Source organism: Asterias rubens, chromosome 9, assembly GCF_902459465.1.
Source record: "Asterias rubens chromosome 9, eAstRub1.3, whole genome shotgun sequence".
Classification (NCBI taxonomy): Eukaryota; Metazoa; Echinodermata; class Asteroidea; order Forcipulatida; family Asteriidae; genus Asterias; species Asterias rubens.
The window spans coordinates 14670126-14695359 of record NC_047070.1 but is presented as its reverse complement, the minus strand read 5'-3'; the positions used below and the strand labels follow the sequence as shown (position 1 = coordinate 14695359).

Below are 25234 nucleotides of genomic sequence, written 5' to 3'. Positions count from 1 at the left end.
TGTGCTACTGTATGATTTCCATTTCATAGCGATGATGCTAACCGAAAGCACACGAAAAGGCATGCTTAACTTCCGGTGCTTACTGCATGAAAATAAATGACATCACAATCTGACAATGGAAATAAATGGTGAAGGCGCAAGATGGCCGCCTAATTTTCTTGCGAAAACCTGTGAAAAAGGCTTGCACCTTAGCAAATGTTTCTGCTACAATAAGCACGAAAATGTTAAGCAGTGCTATGAAATTGGGCCCTCTTGTTTTCTTCCAGCCTGAAAGTTTACCTGATATGTCTGCTTTCACCTACCATCTCAAATCTCTCTTTTAAGACAACAATTCTTCCCCACCCACTTGACTCTTTTTCAGGTGGAGACCTCCTTGTTATCTCTGGCCATGGTTTTGGAGTCAGTGGTGCAGAGATCAAAATCGGGAGCGCAAAGTGTGAGGTTGAAGTTCAAACAGACACTGAGATCAAGTGCACCATACCGGCCAATTTTCCAGGTGTCTACTACATTGAGTTGACGGTTACCGACCAGGGCTTTGCTGCTGTGTACGTAAATCTTTCTCTGTAACAAATTTAGTTTTAACAAATGCATAAATAACAAACAGTCTTCTGACGATGGCTTGAGCAAGCTAGTCGAAACGTTGAGACCAATTTAAGAACCGACTTCGCGGTAGTACAGTTAATCACAATCCTATAAGCTAAATTAGTAGTCCAAGCCTATTTGCTATATACCATCCGCCCGGGTAATAGTTAAAAAGCAGGACAGTTTTTTTCAGAACTGAGAAGTCTCCCGAACCCCTGAACATCTACTCTGCGGTAGGAGAATAAAGCAAGACAGTTCACTAAGAACAAACTCTACCCGGCAAGTAGATACACACATTGTGTTACCACAAACCAAATATATATTGATACCTCACCATGCAATGCCTCAAATCCTGTAATAGCAAACATGATTAAGGAAATTCATATGAGATTTGAACGCATACTCTATTGTCTCAGCTACAAGAGCTTGAATCTTGTGCACTTAGCAATACAAACTTACCTCATTAGAGTACATTAGAGTACAGCAGCTTTTGGTAGTATAAAACATTCAGAGAATAATTTTACCTCAAAGTTTTGTGGTTATGGAAAAACTATAAGTTTTTGTCCCCCAAAATTGTAATCTGAGAAATGTTACTGTCAGAAACGTTTCTCAGATTGTGTATTCCAATAACGGAGTATAATTCTTGCCGGGAACATAAAATGCTCAGGATTTTCTTTAAAATCTGTTTAACTTTCACAGGTTAGTTTTATTGTACATGTCTACATTTATTTAATATTAAAAGTGATCGGTTCCAAACAACCAAACGTTCCGTTGAGACATTTTCTCTCTTGTATTTGATTCTACAAATCAGCGGAATCCAATTCAAATACGAGCTTGAAGTGACCGGAATGTTCCCGGACCAAGGCTCATTCCAAGGGGGCACGATGGTCACCCTGACTGGGGCCGGCTTTGGCTCCAATGCCAGCGATGTCACCGTCAGCATGGATGACTACGCATGCGTTATCACCTCAGTGGCAGACGACGAGATCAAATGTGTAATGACTACCTCAGGGCGGGTTCATCATGTGAATAATTTTGGCAAGCATGAGAGTAAGTTTTCCGAAATAGTATTCTATCAGCAACTATAGTCAAATATAATAATTCTTATATGAACTAATTTCTACCTTACTGCTATCATATGATGTATAATCAGGCATGCAACTCTTCCGCGTTTCCGCGGAATTCCGCTTTTTGCTTTTGTGTTTTTTGATTTTTTTTAAAAGCCTAATATATGCCTGGCAACAACAGTGTACAACATGCTAACAATGCACGTAAGAGCATAATAAACCTCAACACTTTCTAGGGTACAATTGTGGGTATCATGTCCCGTGGTGTTTCGGCTGCCTCGCTCCGCACTTGCGTCTTTTTTTTTTTACGGGCAGTTGCATGCCTGTATAATGAACACAGGGCCTTGTCACACGGGGCAACTTGGAGGCAACTAACTGCAATGCTTCCTTCAGTATCAATTTCGTAGCACATGAGTCATTCTTCAAACAATGTATTCCAGTCCCAAAGAAAAACACTGTGAACATTGAAATGTGATTGCCTGGAACTGGTTGCCTGTAAATTGTCTCGTGTGACAAGGCCCTTTTACACAGATGAAAAGGTGCCAAAAAAAAAAAAAAAAAAAGAGAAACTCAGCAAGAAAGATTCCCTCCAAAAAGGTAACAAACGCCTTGCAAACATTGTGCTCTCATTGGCTGACATGTCCAACTTAGGACCAATCAAATAGTCGACTGTTTGGAAAAGGAATTCCAATTACATGAATATAACAGGTGTTAGTTGTCAGATGAATTTTATTCTAGCCTCTTTCTTTATGGAGCTTTCCTATAATGTAAAAATATTTTGCTTTCTTTTTAGTTTATGGTATTGGTTATCGGTGGACCCCAAACTTCTTGAGCGTGACGGCGGGTGACGTGGTGGTCTGGCAGTGGATTGTGGATCAGTATGTGACTGGTATCGGATACGCCGTCATGCAGACAGCCAACAGCAATGCTGTGAACTACGACGGCCAGGGATTCATCAGTGGAAAACGGAGCAAAAAAGGCGAGTTCTTTGGGGGGGGGGTTATAATAATAAAAATAATAATAAAAATAAAATTAAAATAATAATAATATCTAGTTGTTACATAGCGCTTTTAGCAATGACATATCAATGTACATTAGTGCCCTTGTCATTGGGCCAATAACATTCCTGTAATTTTGTCTCAGCTTCCTGGGAAGTATGCAGCCCTGGGCTGCTGTGGCGCGCAAAACGCTTTTTCAAATACATTATCAACCTTTTTCCTTGCAGGTACCCATTTATACTCCCGGCTGAAGAGAAGCAGTTTTAGTACAGCGTGTTACAGGACACGAATGTCAAACCCATACCCCAGTGACTAAACCACAAGTCATGGCTCTAAACCGATAGGCCATGACACCTCACAATGCTACTGGTACAGAACCTGAAAAAGGACAGGGCTAACACTGTGTATCATGCTCAATGTAGCATGAGTACTTCTTAGAGTGGCCTGTCAAATTTATTTTAAGGTATGCTTGTTTTAACTCTCCTTAACATTTTCCTTATGATCTTGAAGGTGTATTTGCATTTAAGTTCTCTGCCCTGGGTACCTACTACTACTCTAGTGGACCTGTCGATGATAATAGTCGGATCTATATGAAGGGATCCATCGAGGTCAAAGAGTCGAAGTCAACCAACCACAAACTCGTTGTTACTGTCGCTGGATTCGAAGCTCTGCATGTCATCATGTCAGGTAGGAATGTGATTTGTCTTACAGGCATGAATTTGTTCAGCTGATTTCAATTTCTTCCTTTTATGATAATGGCACAAAAAAAATTAAAAACCACTAAACAAAGCTCTGAATTACAGGAAAGCTTCATGAAAAAGTTCTCAAGTTTGGCCACAAAAATTGGGAAAGTATACGTCCTTTTTACCTAGTATTTGTATATATTGAATAACTTGGGTCATTATAATTAATGGATGAGCCGGTTATCTGCCTGGGGCAGTCAGCAGCCCTACTGTTTTGTGTATACTTAAGTAAAGAATACTGTTGGAAAAGGAATTACATAAAGATAACAGGTAACAGTTGTCAGATGAAAAGGATGTTCTTCCTATTTGTTGGCAGTTACAAAGTCTGGTCTGATGTCTCCCTGATTCTTCAGAAAGTTTTCTTGAAAATAAACCAATCTGTCCATGTTTTGTTGAGCAAATTTGAAAAAGTAATTTGATTATGAAAACTGTTTCCAATCACGATCTCACAAACTATATTTAATAGATGTTAAATTTGCAAAAAAAAAATATATTGTTGATATTTTAATAACAGGTGCTTCAGAGCCAGAAGCATCGGGAAGTTGTCCTGGCACGGCTTCAGTTCACCCAACATGCACCTCTCCAAAGCCTGCCCGAAAGGATGAATCCAGTTTCTACTACACCTTCTGGACTTGCAGCACCCCATTTATCACAGATATCAGCCCCAATATGTAAGATAGCGTTCTCTCAAAAACATATGTCCTGCCTCTTGATAAGTTTGCTATGGGAGCCAATGACAGTTGGTAAGACACTGCTCTAGAAATGCAAAGGTCGCAGGTTCAAATCCCACTCGAGTAATGCTATGCCTGTGATTTCACAGCATTCAGGAAAGTACTCAGTAATAATAATAACAGTATTTATAATTTATTTTTATAAAGCGCCAAATTGCCAAAGGATACAAGGCGCTGAGAAGGAATGAAGAGGGAAAAAAAGACGGAACAAAGATAAAGATGTACAAGTATACAAGTACAGTGCTCACACATCTGTGGAAGGTTAAACCAAAATTATTACCAAGTAATAAACCAAGGGAAAACGACTGGATCATTTGTAAATAATTTTCGGTTGAACAAAGACAAATTTACTTTAACTTGACATGAACCTGTGACATCTGGATGAGCGTGCCGGCTCTCTACCAACTAAGCTATCTGAGCTTTCATATTGTGTAAAAACACACTAGCGCCAGACGGCAGCTCAGGGCTGTATACTCCCCAGGGAGCTGAGAAAGATTAAAGGAATGTTATTATAATTGGCCCAATGACCAGGGCACTAATGTAAAACGTATTGATACGGTTATTGTGAAATGCGCTATTGATCCCTTGCATGCGCGTCACAAGCGGCGATTGATGCCACGCTTACCATGTTGGTGGTCAAAAGGCTTACTTGTAAACGCTGCGCAACCTAAAAATGCGCACTTCACTGAATAACACACGCTGACATTTACCACCAAAATGGCACATCCAACATTATTCTGAAATGGGTCAATATAAGAACATAGTTATTATTTATTATTGTTATTAGTGAGTGTAATTGATGGTTTTATCTTTACAGGGGTACACCAAACCAAGTTATCAGTATCACAGGATCAGGATTCAGTGATGTACCATGTGAGAATCAGATTAGCATTGGAGAGTACTCCTGCGTCACTCAGACGAGCAGCAACGTCTCCCTGACGTGTCTCATTGACACGGAAGACACCATGTTGGTCAGAGTTCCTCAGGTTGTCTCCGTGGTCGTCAAGAACTTAGGGCTTGCCTTGAATGAGATCTCGGTGCCATCCAAGCTTGTGTTTACCCTCAAACCACAGATTGACGCCCTGTCTACTCATGAGGGATCACTGAGCGGTGGGACTGAAATCACCATCACTGGGGATGGTTTTGCAGCCAGCTCACCGGAGGAAGTATCTGTGTGGATCGGGAACAGCGGATGCCTCGTCCAGTTGGTATCTTATAAAGAGTTGGTATGTAGTACGACGGCTTCCAATCCAGCATACGCAGAGCTTACCCTGCAGATTAACTCAGTATCGGCAGACTGCAAGGGCAACTGTAGCTTCAGCTTCTCGGATGGCTTGACCCCGCAGGTCAATGACGTCTCTCCGGACACGGTCTCCGGACCCAGCACCTCACTCGTCATTCTCGGGTCAGGATTCGTTAATGACACGATGATGATCAGTGTTACTGTTGGCGTTATCAAATGTGAAGTCACTTCCGCCTCGGAGGATGTGATCGAATGCGATGTCAGTTATGTTCCGGTCGGCGAGCAGATCGTAATCGTCAATATTCGCGGTAGTGGTAATGCTTTCTTTACTACCAACAATACTCTCTTCAGCTCAAAGGACATTGACAGTGTGACCCCAAGTACTGGCAGCACAGAAGGAGGCCAGGTCATCAGTACCCTTGGTAATGGCTTCGTTGATGGGGACACGACTGTCACGATTGGTGGAGCTGCATGCATCATCCAGAGAGTGACATTCTTTGAGATTGTTTGCGTGACGCCAGCCCATTCTGCTGGAACGGTCGATCTTGTCGTGTCCTCCAACGGGGAAGAGTACCCAACTGAAAGTTATAATTATTCTTCTGTGGTTACACCCACAATCACTATAGTCACACCAGCTAATGGTAAGTCCACACACTCTCAGCTTTGTCAAATGTCATAGTTTTTCAACCAATGAAATATGTGAACATTCAAATGTTTTATTTGTTTTCATTGAGATTGCTTGGAACTGGTTTCCTGTAAATTGTCTCGTGCGACATGGCCTTACTCTAAGGTTTACTCTCACTCTTCATTGCAGGTACAACTGACCAAAGCATAACCATCAGTGGCTCTAGCTTCAGCACCAACGTAGCCGACGTCTCCGTCTCGATCGACAACGTGGCTTGTACAGTCACCAGCACAGCCATAGACTCGATTGTATGTGATGTAGGTGCCCACTCGGCCGGAACCTATGCAGTGGTGGTTTACATCGTAGACAAAGGGCTATCTGGTAATGGCACCGAGTTTGAGTATGAGTTGAGAGTTGACTCGGTTTCGCCAATCGAAGGTGAGTTGGTGGGTTTTTATTTGAGGTGGAGCCAATGCCCCGAGAAAGGGTGAGATCTGACAAAATGAGGCAGGAATATTCTTTAAAGAATTGCTTATAGGGGCTTGTTTGTCTCAAAGCTTGACAATGAAGATAGTTGACTTTATACCGGTTAAAGTGTTTATCAGAGACAAAGTTTGTTCTAGGATGCTAGTCATCAGAAGCCATTGAACCTAGAACTGCCGTATAACCAGATATCACACCCAAGTTTATCAGTAAAAATGATGAGATGAAAATGCACATAGTGTGTCAAGTTTGCAATAGTAAAAATGATGAGATGAAAATGCACATAGTGTGTCAAGTTTGCAATAGTAAAAATGATGAGATGAAAATGCACCAGGAATAGAACCAAAGTGAATGATTTATGGCGTACGCCATTTAATGATTCGATTTATGAATGCTGCATAACCACAAATCCTCAAATCAAATGACAAGGTTTTTTGGGGGCGTTATGTATACATAGATTTTGTCCAATAAATTAGAACATTTATGACTTGAATAAAACTTTTATCCAGGGAGTTTTGGTGGTGGGAGAGTTCTGAGAATAGATGGCGCTGGCTATGACGAGACAGCAGTGGTCCTGGTCTGCAATAACACCTGTCCAATCAGTGATTTCTCGTCCGCATTCATCGAGTGCGAGGTACCATCCAACTCGGGTAGCGGTGATGTTTTCTGTGACGTGGTTACCACTCTATCCAGTGGTGCAATGGTCACCCAGTCAGATGCCTTCATCTACAAGACAAGCCTTACACCCGTCATTGACTCCGTTGAGCCACGTCGTGGTGGTACAGCTGGAGGGACGACGCTTCGTATCACTGGATACGGTTTTCAGTAAGCTTTAAATGAAATATGGAGAAAACATCCAGTCAAAAACAAGCTTAGAAACACAGGGATTGAATTTGGGGGGGGGGGGGGGGGGGGGAAATTCACAAGACCCCAGGGCTTGTAATTATAATAATATTAGTGGCTTCTAATAGCGCTCAGGTCCATCACTCAGTGATGCTCATTGCACTTCAACATTATTATTACCCCTGGTCGTTGGGCCATTTTATTTCGTTCCCCAAACCATCTCGGCTCCCTGGTGATTATACAGCCTGTGCTGCCAAGTAGGTAGTGCACTAAGCTAACAAACACAAAAACCATCTCTGCTCTCACAGGTACCCATTGACACCTGGGTGCCCTCACTAGGTACCCATTGACACCTGGGTGCCCTCGCTAGGTACCCATTGACACCTGGGTGCCCTCACTAGGTACCCATTTACCCCTGGGTGATGAGAAGCAGAATTAGTTACGTGTCTTGCTCAGGGACACAAGTGTCATGACAGGAATTGGAACCCATACCCTGATGACTCAGCCAGAAGAACTTAAAGATGCTATGTATGATTTTTGGCCGATTTGACCAAAAGATTTTGATTTATAATTCAATAGGTATTTTGATGGGGGTCGAGAAAGTTACAAGCTTTCATTTGAGCTATTGCTCGAAAAAGTCTGCCAATTATTTGTAGCAGTGAAATTAAGTGCTCAAAATTAGTTTTTGTCGGGATCCCGACAATATATCACGTGACCAATTCTTATGTGTTTTATAAGAAACATTTTAAATTTTTGTCATGGTTCCTGACCATTAAAAGTAAAAGTTAAACTTGTTTTCGTTAGAGCGGGTGATACTCTTTGAAATGCCATTCACTAAAAAAATATATTTTTTAATATTTGGAGCCAAAAATCTGACATAGCATCTTTAAATTCAATGCTCTTAACCAAACGGCCATGGCTCAAAGTGTTTACTGGACCTGAATTTTTGTACAAGAACAGCTTCAAAATTCAGAAAGTTAAATGGGGCAACCCCACGCAATAGAGTAGTGTGAAAAGAGCTCAAATGTATTGAAAATATTTCTCAATGTCCATTGTTGTGTGTCTCAGGTCATCTGGGAACAATGTATCCATCGGTGGATCAGAATGCACCATTCAGTCTGAATCAACAACAGAGATTATCTGTCAGACAGGAATCCGTAGCCCACCGGAGAGGCTCAAAGTCAGAGTTGAAGGCGGCAATAATGGAATCGCTACACAGGTAAGCTGAGAGTTGGTTATAGCCTTTTGTCAAGGCCTTTTTGTGGCTTGGGCAGCTTTGTAGAGCCCCGTTTCCAGGTGACTGGAAGGTGGGACCACTCATGGCTAAAGTGATGGTGGGATGTTAAAGCAGGGTTGCATCTTCATTTTGTCAAACATTTCATTCTTTTTTATTACAAGAAAGAGTAAAGAAAGGGGCTAGACAACAACACCCTTTTCGTCTGGCAACTCGCACCTGTTATCTCAATTTTTTCAGTGGACTTAATTCGATCATGCACGATACAGTAGTGCTGCTGACTGCCCTATGCAGATTAAATGCTAATCTATAAAGTTGAACATCCCAAGTAATTCAATGTAAACGTACTCAATAAAATTGATGTTTTATTCTTTCAAAGCTTTTGTGGCCAAACTCAGAATTTCTTTAATGTTTTTTTTTCTCATAATGTTGAAACTTTTTCACTAAACATGGAATTTTGTGTTAACCGCAGGACAATGCAGACTTCTACTACATCGATGTGTGGTCCTCCAGATACACCTGGGGTAACCAAGACCCACCAACAGAGGGCCAATTTGTCATAGTCCCAGCGGGACAGCTGTTACTTCTTGACGTCTCCACCCCAACCCTGAAGATGCTTCTTATCCAAGGTAGGCCTTGGCTAGTATTCAGTTGGACATTATCAATATGTTTCATCTCTGATGGCGTGTTGTACATGGCCTAAATGAGAGCACAAGTTTCAAACTCTGTTGTTCTGATCAGAAGAGTGTGGGTTCGAATCCCAGTGGTGACACTTGTGTCCTTAAGTAAAACACTTAACTATTATTGCTTTGTCCTACAAATAGAACTTTACACTTTGGTTCCGTGATGTGTAATAATGTACATGAAAGAACCCAGTGCTCTTATCGAAAAGTGAAGGGGTTTTCCCCCGTGTTTCTGGTTTGATTGGCTGTACCTTGTAAACCCTACCATGCAGGTAAATACTGAATGTTAAAGCGCCTTGAGTGTGAGTGATGGATATGAGCGCTTTATAAGAATTAACCACTATTTTGACCGATTCTACAACTAAAAAGGTAGAATAGGTCGTGGATTTCGCATCTGTAAGATAAAGGTAGTATCTTGAGTCCGGTGAAGCGAGATTTGAAATCATCCTCAGGGTAATGTAAAATAAATGCTCTTGTTTTAAAGGCAGTGGACACTATTGGTAATTACTCAAAATAATTATTAGCATAAAACCTTTCTTGGTGACGAGTAATGGGGAGAGGTTGATGGTATAAAACATTGTGAGAAACGGCTCCCTCTGAAGTGCCATAGTTTTCGAGAAAGAAGTATTTTTCCAAAAATTTGATTTCGAGACCTCAGATTTAGAACTTGAGGTCTCGAAATCAAGCATCTAAACGCACACAACTTCGTGTGACAAGGGTGTATTTTTCTTTCATTATTATCTCGCAAGTTCGATGACCGATTGAGCTCAAATTTTCACAGGTTTGTTATTTTATGCGTATGTTGAGATACACCAACTGTGGAGGGTAGTCTTTGACAATTACCAATAGTGTCTAGTGGCTTTAAGTGATGATGGGATGTTGTTGTTGTATCTTTCAGGGGGTACACTGATGTTTGACGAGGCAGACATTGAACTGCATGCTGAGAACATCCTCATCGTTGATGGAGGTACCCTCCAAGTCGGTACGGAGGAGGAACCCTTCCAGCATGAGGCTACCATTATGATGCATGGCCATGTACGCTCTCAGGAACTGCCGCTGTTTGGAGCCAAGACACTGGCTGTCAGGAACGGCACTCTTGACCTTCATGGTGAGTCGAAGCTCGACTTCGTTGCTCTGCTTACCACCGAATTCTGCGCTTACTGTCACTATTCTCTGCTTACTGTGCAACCCCGAATTTCTGCACTAGCTATTAGAGAATAATACCTAGTATACTGTTGATTTTTTTTTCATTATAGATTTTGTCACTTAAATTTATCAAGATTGCATTCTGCTTGGATTATCTTTTACATTACTCAAGTGTTTAGGATTTTTTCAGTTTTTGTTTGTTGTTATTTTGTTTTTTACACTGTGCAAACTTTCTTCAAATTTTACACTCCTAAAACTGGTTTTACTCTCACATATAATCTGTTGTTTTAGTTGCCAACTTTTGATGTACATAGAAATGTTTTATTTTTTTAGTTAACTTTCCTACCTTTTTGTACCTAAATTGTCTTATACATATTGTATTACTCGTTTTATTACTTGTGTTACAACCAGATGTGGGGAGGCAGGTCTATGGACCACATTAATTATTTTGCTTTTGTTTCTCCTAGCCCATCTGGAAGTATTTTTGTATTGTCATGTATTGTTGAAATGGCTGAATAATTAAGCATGCGCACAAGCAAAAATTCCCTGCTTGACGTAAGCCCAGAATTCCCTGCTAACGCCAAGCAGGGAGGCAGAGCCATGAAATTGGGTCCAGTTTATCAAAGGATGGACAAGTTTAACTCCTCCTCAAACAAACATTACATCGAATGTAAAAGAATTTGCAATTACTTCCTTTTTTTCTGACTGAAAGTTTTCTTTATTGCATGACAGATGCAGTGCACTCTTTAGAGCGTGCCATGATTATGAAGGCTTCCTTTCACTTTTTTTTAATATTATGCAAGTCGAGCATTTGTTTTGTTTTTTCTTTTGTTTTATTCTTGTATTTCTACATGAGGGAAATTTGATAAAGGAAATAATTTTCTCGACCTAAGAATGGAGTTATCTCCAAATATCAGCCAAAAGGGGCTATTTTATATTCTCAAACTAGGGAGTTTTTATTAAAGGCAGTGGACACTATTGGTAATTATTGCGCTCAAATTTTTACAGGTTTGTGATTTTATGCACATGAGAAGTGAGAAGACTGGTCTTTGACATGTACCAAAAGTTTCCAGTGTCTTTAAACCTGGTGTCATGTCCCTTTTCTTCCATTCAAATCAATGTAAACAACTGAATGAACATTGTAGTCAATGTACATTTTGCTGATAATGTTTTCAGGAATGCATGTCCCAGTGACCTGGACACGTTTGGCCCAGACGGCCGAGGCTGGTGCCACCCAACTGGCTCTTCAACTAGCTGTAACCTGGAAGGCTGGCGATCAAATCGTAATCGCAACCACTGGACATCGACACAGCCAGAGGCAAAATGAAGACGTGTTCATCACAGGTCTGTCAATTAATATAATAATATATTATTAGTTTATCAAAAAATGCAAACATGGTGGCCTGCAGCCGAAAAATACATACATTGAAAAAACAATGGTATCTTTTTTTTAAATCATAAACTTACACAAAGAATGGGTATAACAACTTAAAAAACACAAAACCAAAATATTGAGACATTTAAAATCTTCAACAAATTGTTCCAGCCAGAGAGTAAGAAATGATAACCTCAGATAAAAGGCTAATATTTGAGATTAAGCCGACTTCTCAGTCAGGTATGTGTGAGAGAGATTGGCTGATGCCAGCTTGGTGTTTGATTTGTGGTAGTTTCAATGTTTTATTTTTAATATCCTTCAGCTGTTTCTGCGAACGGTACTGTACTGACATTCGAACCAGCACTTGAGTACGAGCATCTTGGCATCTCTCAGACAATAGAGGGCGTTGTTGTGGAAATGCGCGCAGAAGTCGGGCTGCTGACGCACAACGTCAAGTTCCGAGGGTCAGTGCAGGAAGAGTGGACGGAGACGATCACAGCATGTCGGGCAGAATTTGACAGCAGTAAGTACTAAATCTAAAGAAAAAAGAAACCTTTCCATCATTTCTGTCTAGAATAAAGAGGGACAACAGGTTCTGGAAAACTTGCTCTGTAAAATCCCTTTCTGGTTGTTTCTGTATAACCCCTGGTTCCAGATCTTCACCAAATGTGCCATAATGGAATAAAGAGACTGCCACCATTATTTGGCGTTGTATTTGGCTCAATGCAGGCCTGTAATTTCATTTTTTTCAAAGGGCAAGGCCATTTTCATTTTGCAAAGGGCAGCTTTTGAAGGGGCACCAAGGCCATGGCCTCTGTGGCCTGCATGTAATTCCAGGCCTGCAATGGAAGGCAAGTCCGAGGATTCAAAGATTCCAGCATACCATGGCGGATTTTCGGCTTTGACTCGTGTCCGATTCACAATGAATACCTACTTCATTGTCTTGAATGACGACAACAGATCCCCAAACTATTCATGAGAACCCTTTCTTTCCTGTGTCAAGTCGGGGTTTCATTGTCTTTAATAATAATTTCACAGAAAAATTTTTTCTCAAGAAGCTTCTTACAAAAAATACCACTGATGGGCCCAGAATTTTTTGTAAAAATATCAAGATGAAGTGGTTAAAAACATGTAAAAAGAACATCACCTTTTTTTTAGGGGGGGGGGAATCTTGACAAAAAATTTTAGGTTTTGTTTTGCTTACAGTGCAACATAGATGGTATTCTTCCTACTTAAGTCTGATTCCCGATTTATTTCCCCTTAGAAAAAACAGAAAACTTTGATGAAATAGTTTTTAAAAAAGTCTAGCAAAGTCAACACCATATGCACAAGTACTTCAGCCTGTGTGCCCATAACATTTTCCTACTTTTTTCGAACGGCCAAATCATGACTGAATTAAATATGTTGTCGAAGGGCAACAAGTATTCTTAATTTGGTTCATGCTTTGATTATGCAGGACTGTTATTTTATCCCTGTCGGCAGGTTAAAATGAAAGTAAGATTTAATTGTTCCCTTAATTTTACAGACCCATATGCCACTCAGACCTGCTTCCTTGGTCGTTTTGGAGAAGAAACCGGAAGCGATCAGTTTGGTGCACAGATAATGTTGTTTGCAAAGTACCAAGACAAACAGCTTGTCAAAGGTCGTATCAGTTACATAGAGGTCACTCACGCAGGTCAAGCCTTCCGGCTGGGTCGCTACCCGATTCATTTCCATCTTAACGGGGATGTGGCGGGCTCTTACGTACGTGGCTGCAGTATCCATCACACTTTCAACCGTGCCGTCACTATTCATGCTGTTCACAACCTCCTCGTAGAACACAACGTTGCCTACAGCGTCATGGGACACGCCTTTTTCTTGGAAGATGGTATCGAGACCGGGAACATCATCCAGTATAATCTTGGGGTGTTCGTTCGTCCGAGCAGTAGTCTGTTGAATGTGGACATCACTCCGGCTACTTTTTGGGTTACCAATCCCAATAACACTCTCCGTCATAATGCGGCGGCCGGCGGATCCCATTTCGGTTATTGGTACAACATGCCCGAAAACCCTGGCGGGCCTTCGTATACGAGGTCAATCTGTCCCCGTATGGTTCCCCTCGGGGAATTCCGAAATAACTCTGCTCATGCCTTTGGCCAGTATGGCCTGTGGATTTTCCCAGTTTACACCCCAAAGACCGGCGGAAGATGTGACTCCTGGAGGAATGAACCGGCTAAGTTTCACTCCCTCTACGCTTGGCAGGTAGAGCGCGGGGCCGAGGCTGTTTCCGTCGGTTTCGTTCAGTTCCACAGCTTCGTGATCTTGAACGCTGAAAAGGCGGGGGTTGAATACCACAGCTTGGAGCCCTCATTGCTCAAAAATGGCGCCTTAGTTAGAGATCTAACTGTCATTGCTTATAGTGACATATCAAAAGAGTGCACAGTGACTGGCATCCAGGCTCCCATGACGAACGGTTTCACAGTGGATGGAGCCAAGCTGATCAACTTCGACCAGGATCGCTGCGCCAGCATCCGAGCATGCGCCCTTTGCAAGCAGAACCAAGGAGGTTTCTCACTTCGCACACAGCGTCTGGAGTTTCTCAACTCTCCGAACAAGGTGGCCTTCAAGTGGCCGCACGAGTGCTGGATTGAGGACATTGATGGCACGCTGTCAGGGAACGCAAACTACATCGTTCTCCCCAACAACCCCAACCTCCACCCTGACCATTGTGCGGTGGACGCTGGCTTTAGTGTCGGCTCAATAAACGGCACTAGTTGTGACACCACCATCCGTCTCCACCGCATGGCTTTCAATGACCCCTACCCGACCTCACTTAAGTTCAAGTACACCCTCTTCACCAATGCTTACGGGACCAGCCGGATACCGTTCCGCAAGAAGCGTATCTCTCATCCAGAAGGTTGGATGATTACTCTCATCAACGGAGACAACTATAACCTTGTCTTCGAGGATGCAGAGCATGTCACCAACATTTCCTACCAGGCCCGCTTCGATGAATACAGGGATGGGGACTTCTCGCTGATAAACCATGTCTTCACCCAGCGACCGGATAAATTTGCAACGATCAGGGTGATCAAGGATAGCACTGAAGAGGTGCCAACGTACACCAATGATGAGAATGGCGATTGGCACTTTAACAATGTCACCAGAACATTTACCTACATCGGTAAGTCACATTACTTATAGCTATAACACTAGCTGTCTTTGTATGTAAACAAAATGGCTTCTGACTGGCACCCCGAACAAAGATATTAAAATATGATTTGAGGCATTGCGAGGTAAGGTATCAATCAATAAACCTGATAGCTCTACTTCGCGGTAGTATAACATAACATAGCAAAATAGTTCTCTAAAGAACTAACTCTACCTGACAAGTAGATACACACATGGTATTACCGCAAACCAAATATATAAAGAAAATAATAACAGTAATAATAATATCAGTCTTATACTATCTACTAACAAGGTACTCAAGGCCCTTAGTGTATGATTTTTTTTCAGAAAGAAAGGTTATTTACTAGTATAGGGAGACTGCCAACATAGGGCTAGATAGCTCAGTTGGTAGAGCGTTCGTACATTAATCCGAAGGTCGTTGTTCAGTTCCCACTCCAGTCAATTTGTCTTTGTTCAAACCCAAACATATTAAAAAGAACAAACAAAACTACAAAGCCAGCTTCCCTTATGCCTTGGGATTTATTACTAAACAAAATTGTCTAGGAACATCAGGCACTCAACTGATCAGCTGGATTCTTTTGAGATATTAGTTGGAGTGTGAACAAAAATATAACTTGAAAAACACATGAGGAGCTTGGTGTCCCCGCTTTTGCCATTTTCTCTATTTTGTTGCATAGAAGTCCCGAGGTCGATTTCACAAAGAGTTAGGACTAGTCCTAACTAAAGTCCTAGGAGATACAAAAACGTATGTCTAGTCTTAAGTTAGGATGAGTATCCCGTCCTAACTCAAGATAAGACTACTCTTAACGCTTTGTGAAATCCAACCCTGCTCTAGTGAATTTCTTTTTGTTCATCCCCATATGTTTTTCTTTTACTTTAGTTTCCGGCAAAGAGAACTTCAGTCCGTTCGATCGCAAGGTCAACTTGGAAGTCTACCAGTGCTTTTTCAAGAATTGTGTGCGACCTATTCCCAGGCCGCCACCGGTAGGACGACCCGGGGAGTCCGTCCTGTGGTCTCGAGCGGCCTCCTGGGAAGGCGTGGAAGATGGATTCGGTGGAAGGGATGGAAACCTTCCTAAAGATGGTGACAATGTCCAGATCCTAGGAGGTTATTTACCATGATTGTTTGTTCATGTGGTCAGCTCAGTGGTGTTTGTGCTTTCTTATTGTGTTTATCTAAAGTAGGGTTGGGATATTTAATAATAACTAGTTCTTACATTAGTGCCCTGGTCATTGGGCCAATAAAATTAATATCTCAGCTCCCTGGGGAGTATACTGTACAGCCCTGAGCTGCAGTGGTTCGCCAGTGGTTTCCTACACAATATCAACCTCTAGCATCTTGCTAAAGGGCATAAGTGTCCTAAATGGGGTTCGACCCACACTCTGTTGACTTAATCCTGATGCTCTGAACCACTTGGCCGTGACACCAAACAATCCACTTCACCAGTTTAACCATTCAAGCAAATGTTTTTGTCCATTAATAATAATAATAATAATAATAATAAGACTTGTAACGCGCACGTATCCACCCTGCTGGGTGTTCAAGGCGCAGTAAAAACCAACAACAAACAAAACAAAACAAAACAAAACAAAACAAAGAAAAACAGACACAACAAAATTAGTCTTTAAAAACCTGTGACATAAGATAAGTTTTGAGAAGAGATTTGAATGTTGTGGTACAAAGACAAGATCTAAGATTAAGTGGTAGAGAGTTCCAGATGTGTGGCGCAGCTGAAGAAAAAGACCTGTCTCCCCATGAGTGTCGAGACTTGGGTTCAATGAGAAGAAGCATAGAGCTTGATCGAAGATTTCTTGATGGAGTGTAAACTTGAAGAAGTTCAGAAATATAGTGGGGAGCCTTGCCATTAAGTGCTTTGTGGACAATGAGCATCAGCTTGAAGATGATTCGTTGAGAAGCTGGACACAAAGTTTGGTCGAACGAAGTCGGTGTTCTATGGTGTTTTTGTTTTATACGTTTGCAATCATCTTCATTGATTAATGGATTTCAAATGACGGCCTTAACATCTACCTTTGATGACAAACAATGCAAAACATGCACAAGCTGCGCACAACTCACAACCAATGATAGCCTCATGCTTGCATGTTCCATCAACGATGACGGTCTATTAGCTTCCTCAAATTATGATTTTACTAATAGTTGTAACAGCTTCACTACCGTGGCATTGTTTAGCTTGCTTTAGTCACCGTCAGGAGACTGTGGTTGGAGTTGTAAAGTAACTATTGCTCTCACTGATTTAGATAAATGGATGGTGGCTGACGTAATGCTTCCCGTTATGCACAAGCTGTTCATCTACGGCAACCTAGAGATTGAAGACAGTATGGACAACACGATTGAAGCCACCTACATCTTGATCCATGGTGGACGTCTCATTATCGGATTCAGCGAGTCTGATCCCTTCGAACACGAAATCAAGATCTTATTGAATGGGAATCATTACACACCGGACCAGCTACTGCCGAGCGGGCCTAACCTTGGCTCTAAAGCTCTTGGTAAGTAATATACGCTAAAATTGGTAAGTTGTTTTGCTGATCCCAACTGTCCCGTGCATGTTTCAATGCATTTAAATATGGATTATACGAGCACGGTAGTAGCGAGAACACGGTTACAACTAGGTACAATGGTCGGCCCATTTTGAGCAAAACATTGTTTTCACCCTTTTGTTACGTAAATAATAAAAAACAACCACAAAAGAAATACCTTTAACAGTCTGAAAGTTGTTATTAATGGCTTGTAAGACGGTCAATAGAGGTGCAACTGGGCCCAATTTTATGGCTCAACATACCATAAGCAAAGAATTGGTGCTTACGGAAGCAGGGAATTCAGCGCTCATGCCAAAAGTGTTTCACAGGTTAACATGGAATTCTTGCTTATGCACTTGCCTTCTCTACGTCACCGGGCAATCTTTCCTTACACAGTTAGCGCAGCAACTTGGCACTTGCACAAAGCGGAGAATGGTGATCGTAAGTGCAGAACTTGGCAGTAAGCAGTGCCATGAAGTTGGGGCCCAGGTCAACTATCTCAAGTGAACAAGTTAATTTGATCTTTGTTCCCCGTTCAGGTGTCTTTGGTGGTCTGGACCTTCATGGCAAGAACCACTCTGTCTACTGGACCCAGTTATCAGCAACTGTCTACCCAGGACAGAACAATCTGACCGTGGTAGCTAAGACTGACTGGGTCGTTGGTGATGAGATCGTTGTGGCTACTTCGTCTTTCGTATCCTGGCAGACGGAGACGTTTACCATTGTAGCTGTCATAAATTCTTCAACCTTCAAGATTAATGGAACATTTGAATTCAAACACTCTGGTAAGAGCGGGATGTGTTTTGTCAATGTGACAGGTGAAACTCGTTTGGTTTTGTTATGGCACTAGTCTCATTTGCATATTCCTTTGTATTGTTCGTTGTTTCATGTTTATTCATTAGCTTAGTCATAGCCCATGAATGCAGTACACTGTTTCCTTTGGGTCTTTTTCATAATCTTAAGTCAGTTGTTCACAAGACACCATTCTGTAAGGAGTTGTTTTTAAAGAGGAGAACGTTTTGTACAGCGCTGGCTGCGCGCGGTTTCCACTGTTAGTGGAAAATAGAATAAAAACACATTATCTTCATCACAATGTTGTTTCCAGACTTGATAAAGAACTCTCTGTGGCACATCAAAAAAATTGTTGTACCATTGAGTGAGAGATCTGTATAGTATTAAAATAACATAAATAAATAGTCTTATTAAAGCGCACCTATCTACATGATCTACCTATTAGGTACTCAAGATGCTTCAACAGACAGAACTTAGACAGGTTGTTGAATTTTCCTAATTATGAGTGAGACCATATTTATATGGTGCTGCGGAGCATTCAGCAGCCACTGCCAGACACACTGAGGCAAAGGCTTTCTCTTTGCGATAAAGTGTAACTTGGTCCTTTTATATGCATAACACAAAACACAGGACCAAAAAGCTTTACGTCCCATCCAAAAGACAAGACAACAACAGTTTTAAAGTTTCATGACAAGAACCCGAACCTATACCCTGCTGATAAGAAACACCAAAGTATGAGTCCGGTGCTCTTGAAGAAACTGGACACTATTGGTAATTGTCAAAGACCAGTCTTCTCAATTGGTGTATCTCAATATATGTATAAAGTAACAAACCTGTGAAAATTGGATCCCAGTTGGTCGTTTTGAAATAATAATGAAGAAAAAAATCACCCTTGTCAACGGAGTTGCACGTGCTTTCAGTTGCTTGGTTTCAAGAACTCAAATTGTAAATCTGAGGTCTCAAAATCAAACCCCTGGAAAATACTTCTTTCTCAAAAACTGCGTAACATCAGAGGGAGCCGTTTCTGACAATGTTTTATACTATCAACCTCTCCCCAATACTCCGTGACCAAGTTAGGTTTCATGCTAATATTAGTTTTTAGTAATTACCAATAGTGTCCGCTCAGCCACAACATGTCCATTATATATTATCATTAAAACTAGCTTCTCATACTTTGATCTTTTTATTCTTTATCAATTAGCCGAGTTCAAGGATGATTACATCTTGGCAGCAGAGGTCGGCCTCTTGACCCGTAACATCAAGATAGAAGGAAATGACTACGACCTTCTCTTTGACGAGTCCTACGGGGCTCGTGTTCTGGTCGGACGATTCTTCCAGTCTGGAACTCAATACAAAGGTAAGCTTTGCCAGGAAGGTTTGGCCATAGGTACCCTGCAACAATTTTCCTCCCCACACTCGAGACGGCTGCTTCTTCTTTCGAGTTCATCATCTACTCTTCAAATGCATCTCACAGCCTTCTCGTTTGCTGCCATCAGGGCCCAATTTCACAAAGCCTGTAAGCACAAAAATTTGAAGTTGCTTAGCATGAAATTTCTTCCTTGGTAAAAACAGGATTACTAACTAAATTTTCATTTGTTGCATAATGCTTGATACTGGTATTCAGCTATTGTTTGCTAAATCCTGAAAATCATGTGGAAATTTGGTTGGTAATTCTGTTTTTACCAAGGAAGAAATTTCATGCTAAGCAAATTTTGTTGTGCTTACAGGCCTTATGAAATTGGGCCCAGGTCTTCAAGGCAGCACTGCTCCTCAAGAGCTGGGCATCGTAGAAGGTGTGGCATAGATTGGGGGTGATGTCCCACAATTGCATTTCATCACTGACATTTCTCTACCATTTTGAATATGTCTGTTTAAATTCCGTTTTGTATGAGATAATTTAGCGAAAGTGTTCATCTTATCAATTCCAATTAATGCCAATTCCATCTTTAAAATTTTGTTGTATCAAATTAGGATATGCCCGCATCTCCAACGTTCAGTTCTTCCACACCGGGCAGGAGGGTTTTCGTGAATTCTACGATCCACGCTACTCACTGGCTTTCTTGGATATAGGGGAGAAGGATAAGCTTCACCCATCCTTCGTCAAAGGTTGCAGCTTCCACAACGGCTTTAGTCCGGCCATCGGAGTATACGGCACTGAGGGAGTCCTTCTACAAGATAACGTGTTGCATCACACCGTCGGACCAGGTTTGTTCATCCAAGCATGTATGCAGACTTTAGTCATCCATGCGTAAATATTGAATTTCTCATGAAAAATTTATATTTAAGAAATGCAAAATAGGCAGAGGAACCTGTGGTTGGTAAAACAAGTGGAGAACGATTAGGCTACCGACAGGCCGATCTTCGAAGGATGAAAATATAGCAGTGGATCGGTTGTTTAAAGTACTATATTTATAGAACATACGAAAATGAGCAAGCAGGATAAAGAGAGTGATGGGAAGTTATTTAACACCAGTTTTTTTCTTAGAAAGGTTTGCGGTAGCACAATTTGGGTGTCGTGTTAATGTTGGTTCTGAAAAGAAGGGATGGTTAACGACTCGACATCTTCAGGACAACCAATACTACTTTATAGAGATATTTACATGGGGTTACTGCAAACCTCTCTTCCATCATGCAAAGTTTCAAATCCTACCAGTGTTTATGGTAAGTCCAAAGGGTTTGACTATTTTGAGTAGATGTACATGTATATTCATAAGCCAAATTTCAACCAGGTATAATCGTGGAGGAAATCAACAACAGAATCATCCATAACTTGGTGACCCTGGTCATTTTCCCGGGAACCTACCAAGACCGCTATGAAAAAGAGAACCTGATGTGGACTGCCGGCATCGATGTGTTGTCAGCGGACCAGGTGGTCCTCATCAACAACACTGTGGCCGGCTCTGAGAGGGTGGCCTACAAGATCAAAGGAGAGAGGTGTTCTTATCGACCCAACTCGCTGACGGATTGGTACGGTAACGTCGGGCATTCTACTCTCCACGGTATTCACATGTTTAGAATCAGCGAACCAAGATGTTCAAAGGTCTCCAAGTTCTTGATCTACAAGTGTTGGGACTATGGCATCTACGCCCAGGTGTGACTATTTGTATGTTTATTTATTGGCGACATTAAAAACAAAAACAAAAACAGAAAGACCAATAATTTTTCATCCAGAGTATACCACTATAACTAGAAAATATTCTTGATTCCGATCCAAATTTAACATCTATTAAATCGATGTGATACCCGTTGCTAAAATATATGATTTGGGCAATCTTGGTGGGCAATCTCGGTGGGCAATCTCGGTGTTCCGGTTTGTAAGGCATCTGCTCTAGATTGGCAAAGGTCTTGGGCTTGAATCCCAACCAAGTAATAATGATGCCTGTGATTTTGATTTTGAAATTAGAGACATGTTATTTGTTTCTTCTCCGCATCGCAAAACTGAATTTGACCTTGCCGCCCCTCTTTAAATTTAAATTCTAAACATCAAACCAAATCAACAATAGGCCTCGTCACAACTTAAGTTTTTTGTTGTTGAACTCTTTAGGTGTATTCAAGTATTCTTATAACAGGCATGACGCTCGTCGACAACAACATTGCCATCTTTCCATTGGTGTTCTCTCCACTTGCCGTGTCCCACAGGACATCTGACAAGTTCGTCATCATCGAGAAGTCACTCATCGTTGGTGTCAGTGAGTCATTCGATTGCATAGCAGATAAAGTAAGTAAAAACCCATAAGCCAGCTGAGATCATGTATTCTGTAATAACCACCAGGGCCGAACAGCATAGAACTGCTGAAATATTTTCCGTAAATATGTTCTGCTAAATGAGCAGGATACCAGTCACAAATTGTACTTGTGACACAGTGGTTTGTCTGGTAATCTTTTTCTGATAAGCGTAATTTTGTTATGCTTAGCTACATTTTGTGCTTAAGCAGCTTTAGAAAATTGGGCTTTGAGTAAACGCATGCTGCACAAAATCCCTTCTCTTAATAGCCATAAGTGTAACTGGGTTCTTTTATGTGCACTACACAGCACAGCTTACATCGCTTTCGAAGGACAAAGCAATAATGGTCAAGTGCCTTGCTTGCTTAAGGACAAAAGTGTCATGACCGGGATTCAAACTCACACTCTGCTGATCAGAAATACCAGAGCTTGAGTCCGGTGCTCTTAAATGCTCGGCCACGACACCTCACTGATTCAACTAATTTTATCCATCTTTGTTCAGTTGGGGTATATTACATCTCAAACTTGTTGTTTTTATAATCTTGCTATTTTTGTCTTTACTCTAACTCCTGCTTACTTGCGATTATTTACTTCATTGTACCTTTATTTCAATGTTCTCATTTAGGTACAAAATAGCATGTTACTTCATAACATTATTTGTCATAACAAAACAGACTAGAGTTTCATAAAGAGGTAGTGTGAAACAAAGTTTGAGTATAAGATACAGCATGACAACATTTAGGTTTGGGTGAAGCACTGCTGCTTGTGTACCCTAACCATAAAGCTATTTATATTGACTAGAGCGTTTTAACACCCTGTTATACACACACTAAGGTTTTGAAGCCGTGTGGGCGCATCCATGTTTGTGTACAAACCAATACAAAAGCTTGAAACTTTGTACGCCAATTGTACGGCTATTTGCATGATAGTGCGTTTGTTCTATTCTATGTGTCATCAAACCAAAAAATGCAGCAAATGTGAACGCACAATCTGCTGATGAACGTACAAACTGCGAGTGTCATGTGCGTCATGTGCGTAATGTTCAAAAGACACAATGACTTTTTTTAATACGTCAATCAAGTCTAACTTACGGTTTTGTAGCGCGGACGTACATGAATGGGCAGTCGCGTTTGTAAGCGCACACGCCGAATGTAAACAAAAAACGCGGCAATGTTCTCTTAAAATTTAAATCGTTGTGTAGTCACGCAACACATCAAACATGTCTGCACCCAGGTTGGCTACAAAACGCAAAGCAAGTTAGTGCTCTAGTCAATGTATAGCTCTATGACCCTAACCTATTGACAGATAAACAGAGACAGGACAAAATAGCTGTCATGAAAAAACAAATAAATACACATAACAAGTAACATAGGGTGTCGTGGCCGAGCGGATAAGAGCATCAAACTCAAGCTCTGGTGCTTCCATTCAGCAGAGTGTGGGTTCAAATCCTGGTTGTGACACTTGTGTCCCTGAGCAAGACACTTAATTGCTTCTCTCCACCTAGGGGTAAATGGGTACCTGTTAGGGCAGAGATGGTTCTTGTGATTGGTTTAGCATAGTGGCGCATATAATTGTTGCACAGGCTGTGTACTCCCCAGGCAGCTGAGATGGTTTAAGGAATGAATTAAGGCCACGTGATAATAATGTTGGAAGCACTTTGAGAAGCCCTTCGGGTGAGGAAAGCGCTATATAAAACTGGTTATTATTTTCACGTGAAGTCCAGCAATAGGTCAAAGGCAAATTAGTATGAATATTAGTATGAGTATAACATGCATTGAATATGTTTTTTGTAAAACTATTTGATGTTGTGATTTCTCTGTGTACTCTATTGATCTTGCTTCATCTCTGTCCCTCCTTTACATGACAAAACCAGATGGTGCCACCAGAGAACTTTGGCCACAGCAGCATACAGAGGGCGCCCTACTCCCCTGGTGGAGGGTACACTGGCATTGTGTGGCCCAGCTTTATGTCCTTACAAAACTTGGCGCCATTCTTTGGGTTTCATCCAGTCACGAGTTACCCGACCCTCAATGGTGTAAGCATGCTCGAAGGTAAGTTTGTTTAAACTGTCATCATTTGACACTGCCTCTAGCTACCGGGAAATCTCTAGCTACCTAGCTACGGCAATCTCGGTAGTCTAGTTGGTAAGACACTGCTCTAGAATTGCAAGGGTTGTGGGTTCAAATCCCACCCGAGTAATGCCTGTGATATTTTTTCACTTGATTCGGGGAAGTACTGAGTATACAGTGCTATCACACATAGGTGTATGGGTAAAAACCAAAATTAATATTTTTTTTCCCCGATGCAAATTTAACATTTCATGATTTTGATGATAATTTTGATACCCAGCCATGACACTTGTGTCCATAAGCAAGAGACATAACCATTGATTTGTCCTTCAGATGGGACGTAAAGCCGTTGATCCCTATATTGTGCAACCCATGTAAAAGAATCCAGTGCAATAAAGTACCAATAAAGAAATTTCACTTTGCAAAAGAAAAGAAAAACACTTCTGAACAAAATCAGAAAATCCTCTTTCAATTAAAGTGGCTTTGTCATCGTGATCATGGCAGGCCTATAGCTGTAAAATGGAATAATGAACTCTCACCCAGTTACTGCATGCGCGCACTCTCTCCATCTACAGAGTGAGGGCTTGCGCGTACAATAACTTTGTGGACACAACCATAATACTTCGAAGTGAAATGTTTCTCAAAATGCTTTCTATACTAGTGTAAAACACTGAGGCTTCGGAAGGAATTTTCCCAAATATGTGGAAAACAGCGACTGTTGTACCAATCCCAAAGGAAAGAAACATTTCCTCTTTCGACCAGCTGAGGCCAATTTCACTCACTCCAATTTTCGCTCGAGTTTTTGAAACCTTCATTGCTAGATGGCTGCTAGAGGAAATTTCAACCAAACTTGATCCCAAGCAATACGGTAATATCAAGGGCAGTTCCACTGTTTACTACCTTGTGGACATGCTCAATTATGTTCATCGGGGAATTGACATGCCAAACTATTATGCCAAACTCTGTACTGTGGACTTTACGAAAGCTTTTGACAGGGTTAACCATAATATTGTAATTAATAAACTTATTAAATTAGGTGTAAGAAGATCCATTATCCCCACTGTCTGCAGCTTCCTCACTGACCGTACTCAGAACACTAAACTTCATGGTGTGGTTTCTACCACTCGGGATATTTCCTGTGGTGTACCCCAAGGAACAAAGCTGGGACCCATTTTGTTTCTTGTG

The 25234-nt window shown here is 41.3% G+C and overlaps 1 protein-coding gene across 1 annotated transcript in view; it reads left to right on the top strand.

Annotated features, from left to right (window-relative positions):
• Window positions 1-25234, top strand: part of LOC117294297 (fibrocystin-L-like) — a 66226-nt gene that overhangs the window by 22330 nt on the left and 18662 nt on the right. Inside the window, exons 25-46 of the mRNA XM_033776658.1 lie at window positions 362-545; window positions 1394-1632; window positions 2443-2628; window positions 3158-3334; window positions 3905-4061; window positions 4939-6005; window positions 6179-6427; window positions 6982-7297; window positions 8384-8534; window positions 9022-9178; window positions 10131-10340; window positions 11555-11722; window positions 12076-12276; window positions 13279-14916; window positions 15805-16032; window positions 17184-17435; window positions 18005-18250; window positions 19459-19614; window positions 20229-20462; window positions 20987-21348; window positions 21802-21975; window positions 23854-24031. Of these exons, the coding sequence (XP_033632549.1) occupies window positions 362-545; window positions 1394-1632; window positions 2443-2628; window positions 3158-3334; window positions 3905-4061; window positions 4939-6005; window positions 6179-6427; window positions 6982-7297; window positions 8384-8534; window positions 9022-9178; window positions 10131-10340; window positions 11555-11722; window positions 12076-12276; window positions 13279-14916; window positions 15805-16032; window positions 17184-17435; window positions 18005-18250; window positions 19459-19614; window positions 20229-20462; window positions 20987-21348; window positions 21802-21975; window positions 23854-24031 (6930 nt within the window). The remainder of the gene's footprint in view (window positions 1-361; window positions 546-1393; window positions 1633-2442; window positions 2629-3157; window positions 3335-3904; window positions 4062-4938; window positions 6006-6178; window positions 6428-6981; window positions 7298-8383; window positions 8535-9021; window positions 9179-10130; window positions 10341-11554; window positions 11723-12075; window positions 12277-13278; window positions 14917-15804; window positions 16033-17183; window positions 17436-18004; window positions 18251-19458; window positions 19615-20228; window positions 20463-20986; window positions 21349-21801; window positions 21976-23853; window positions 24032-25234) is intronic.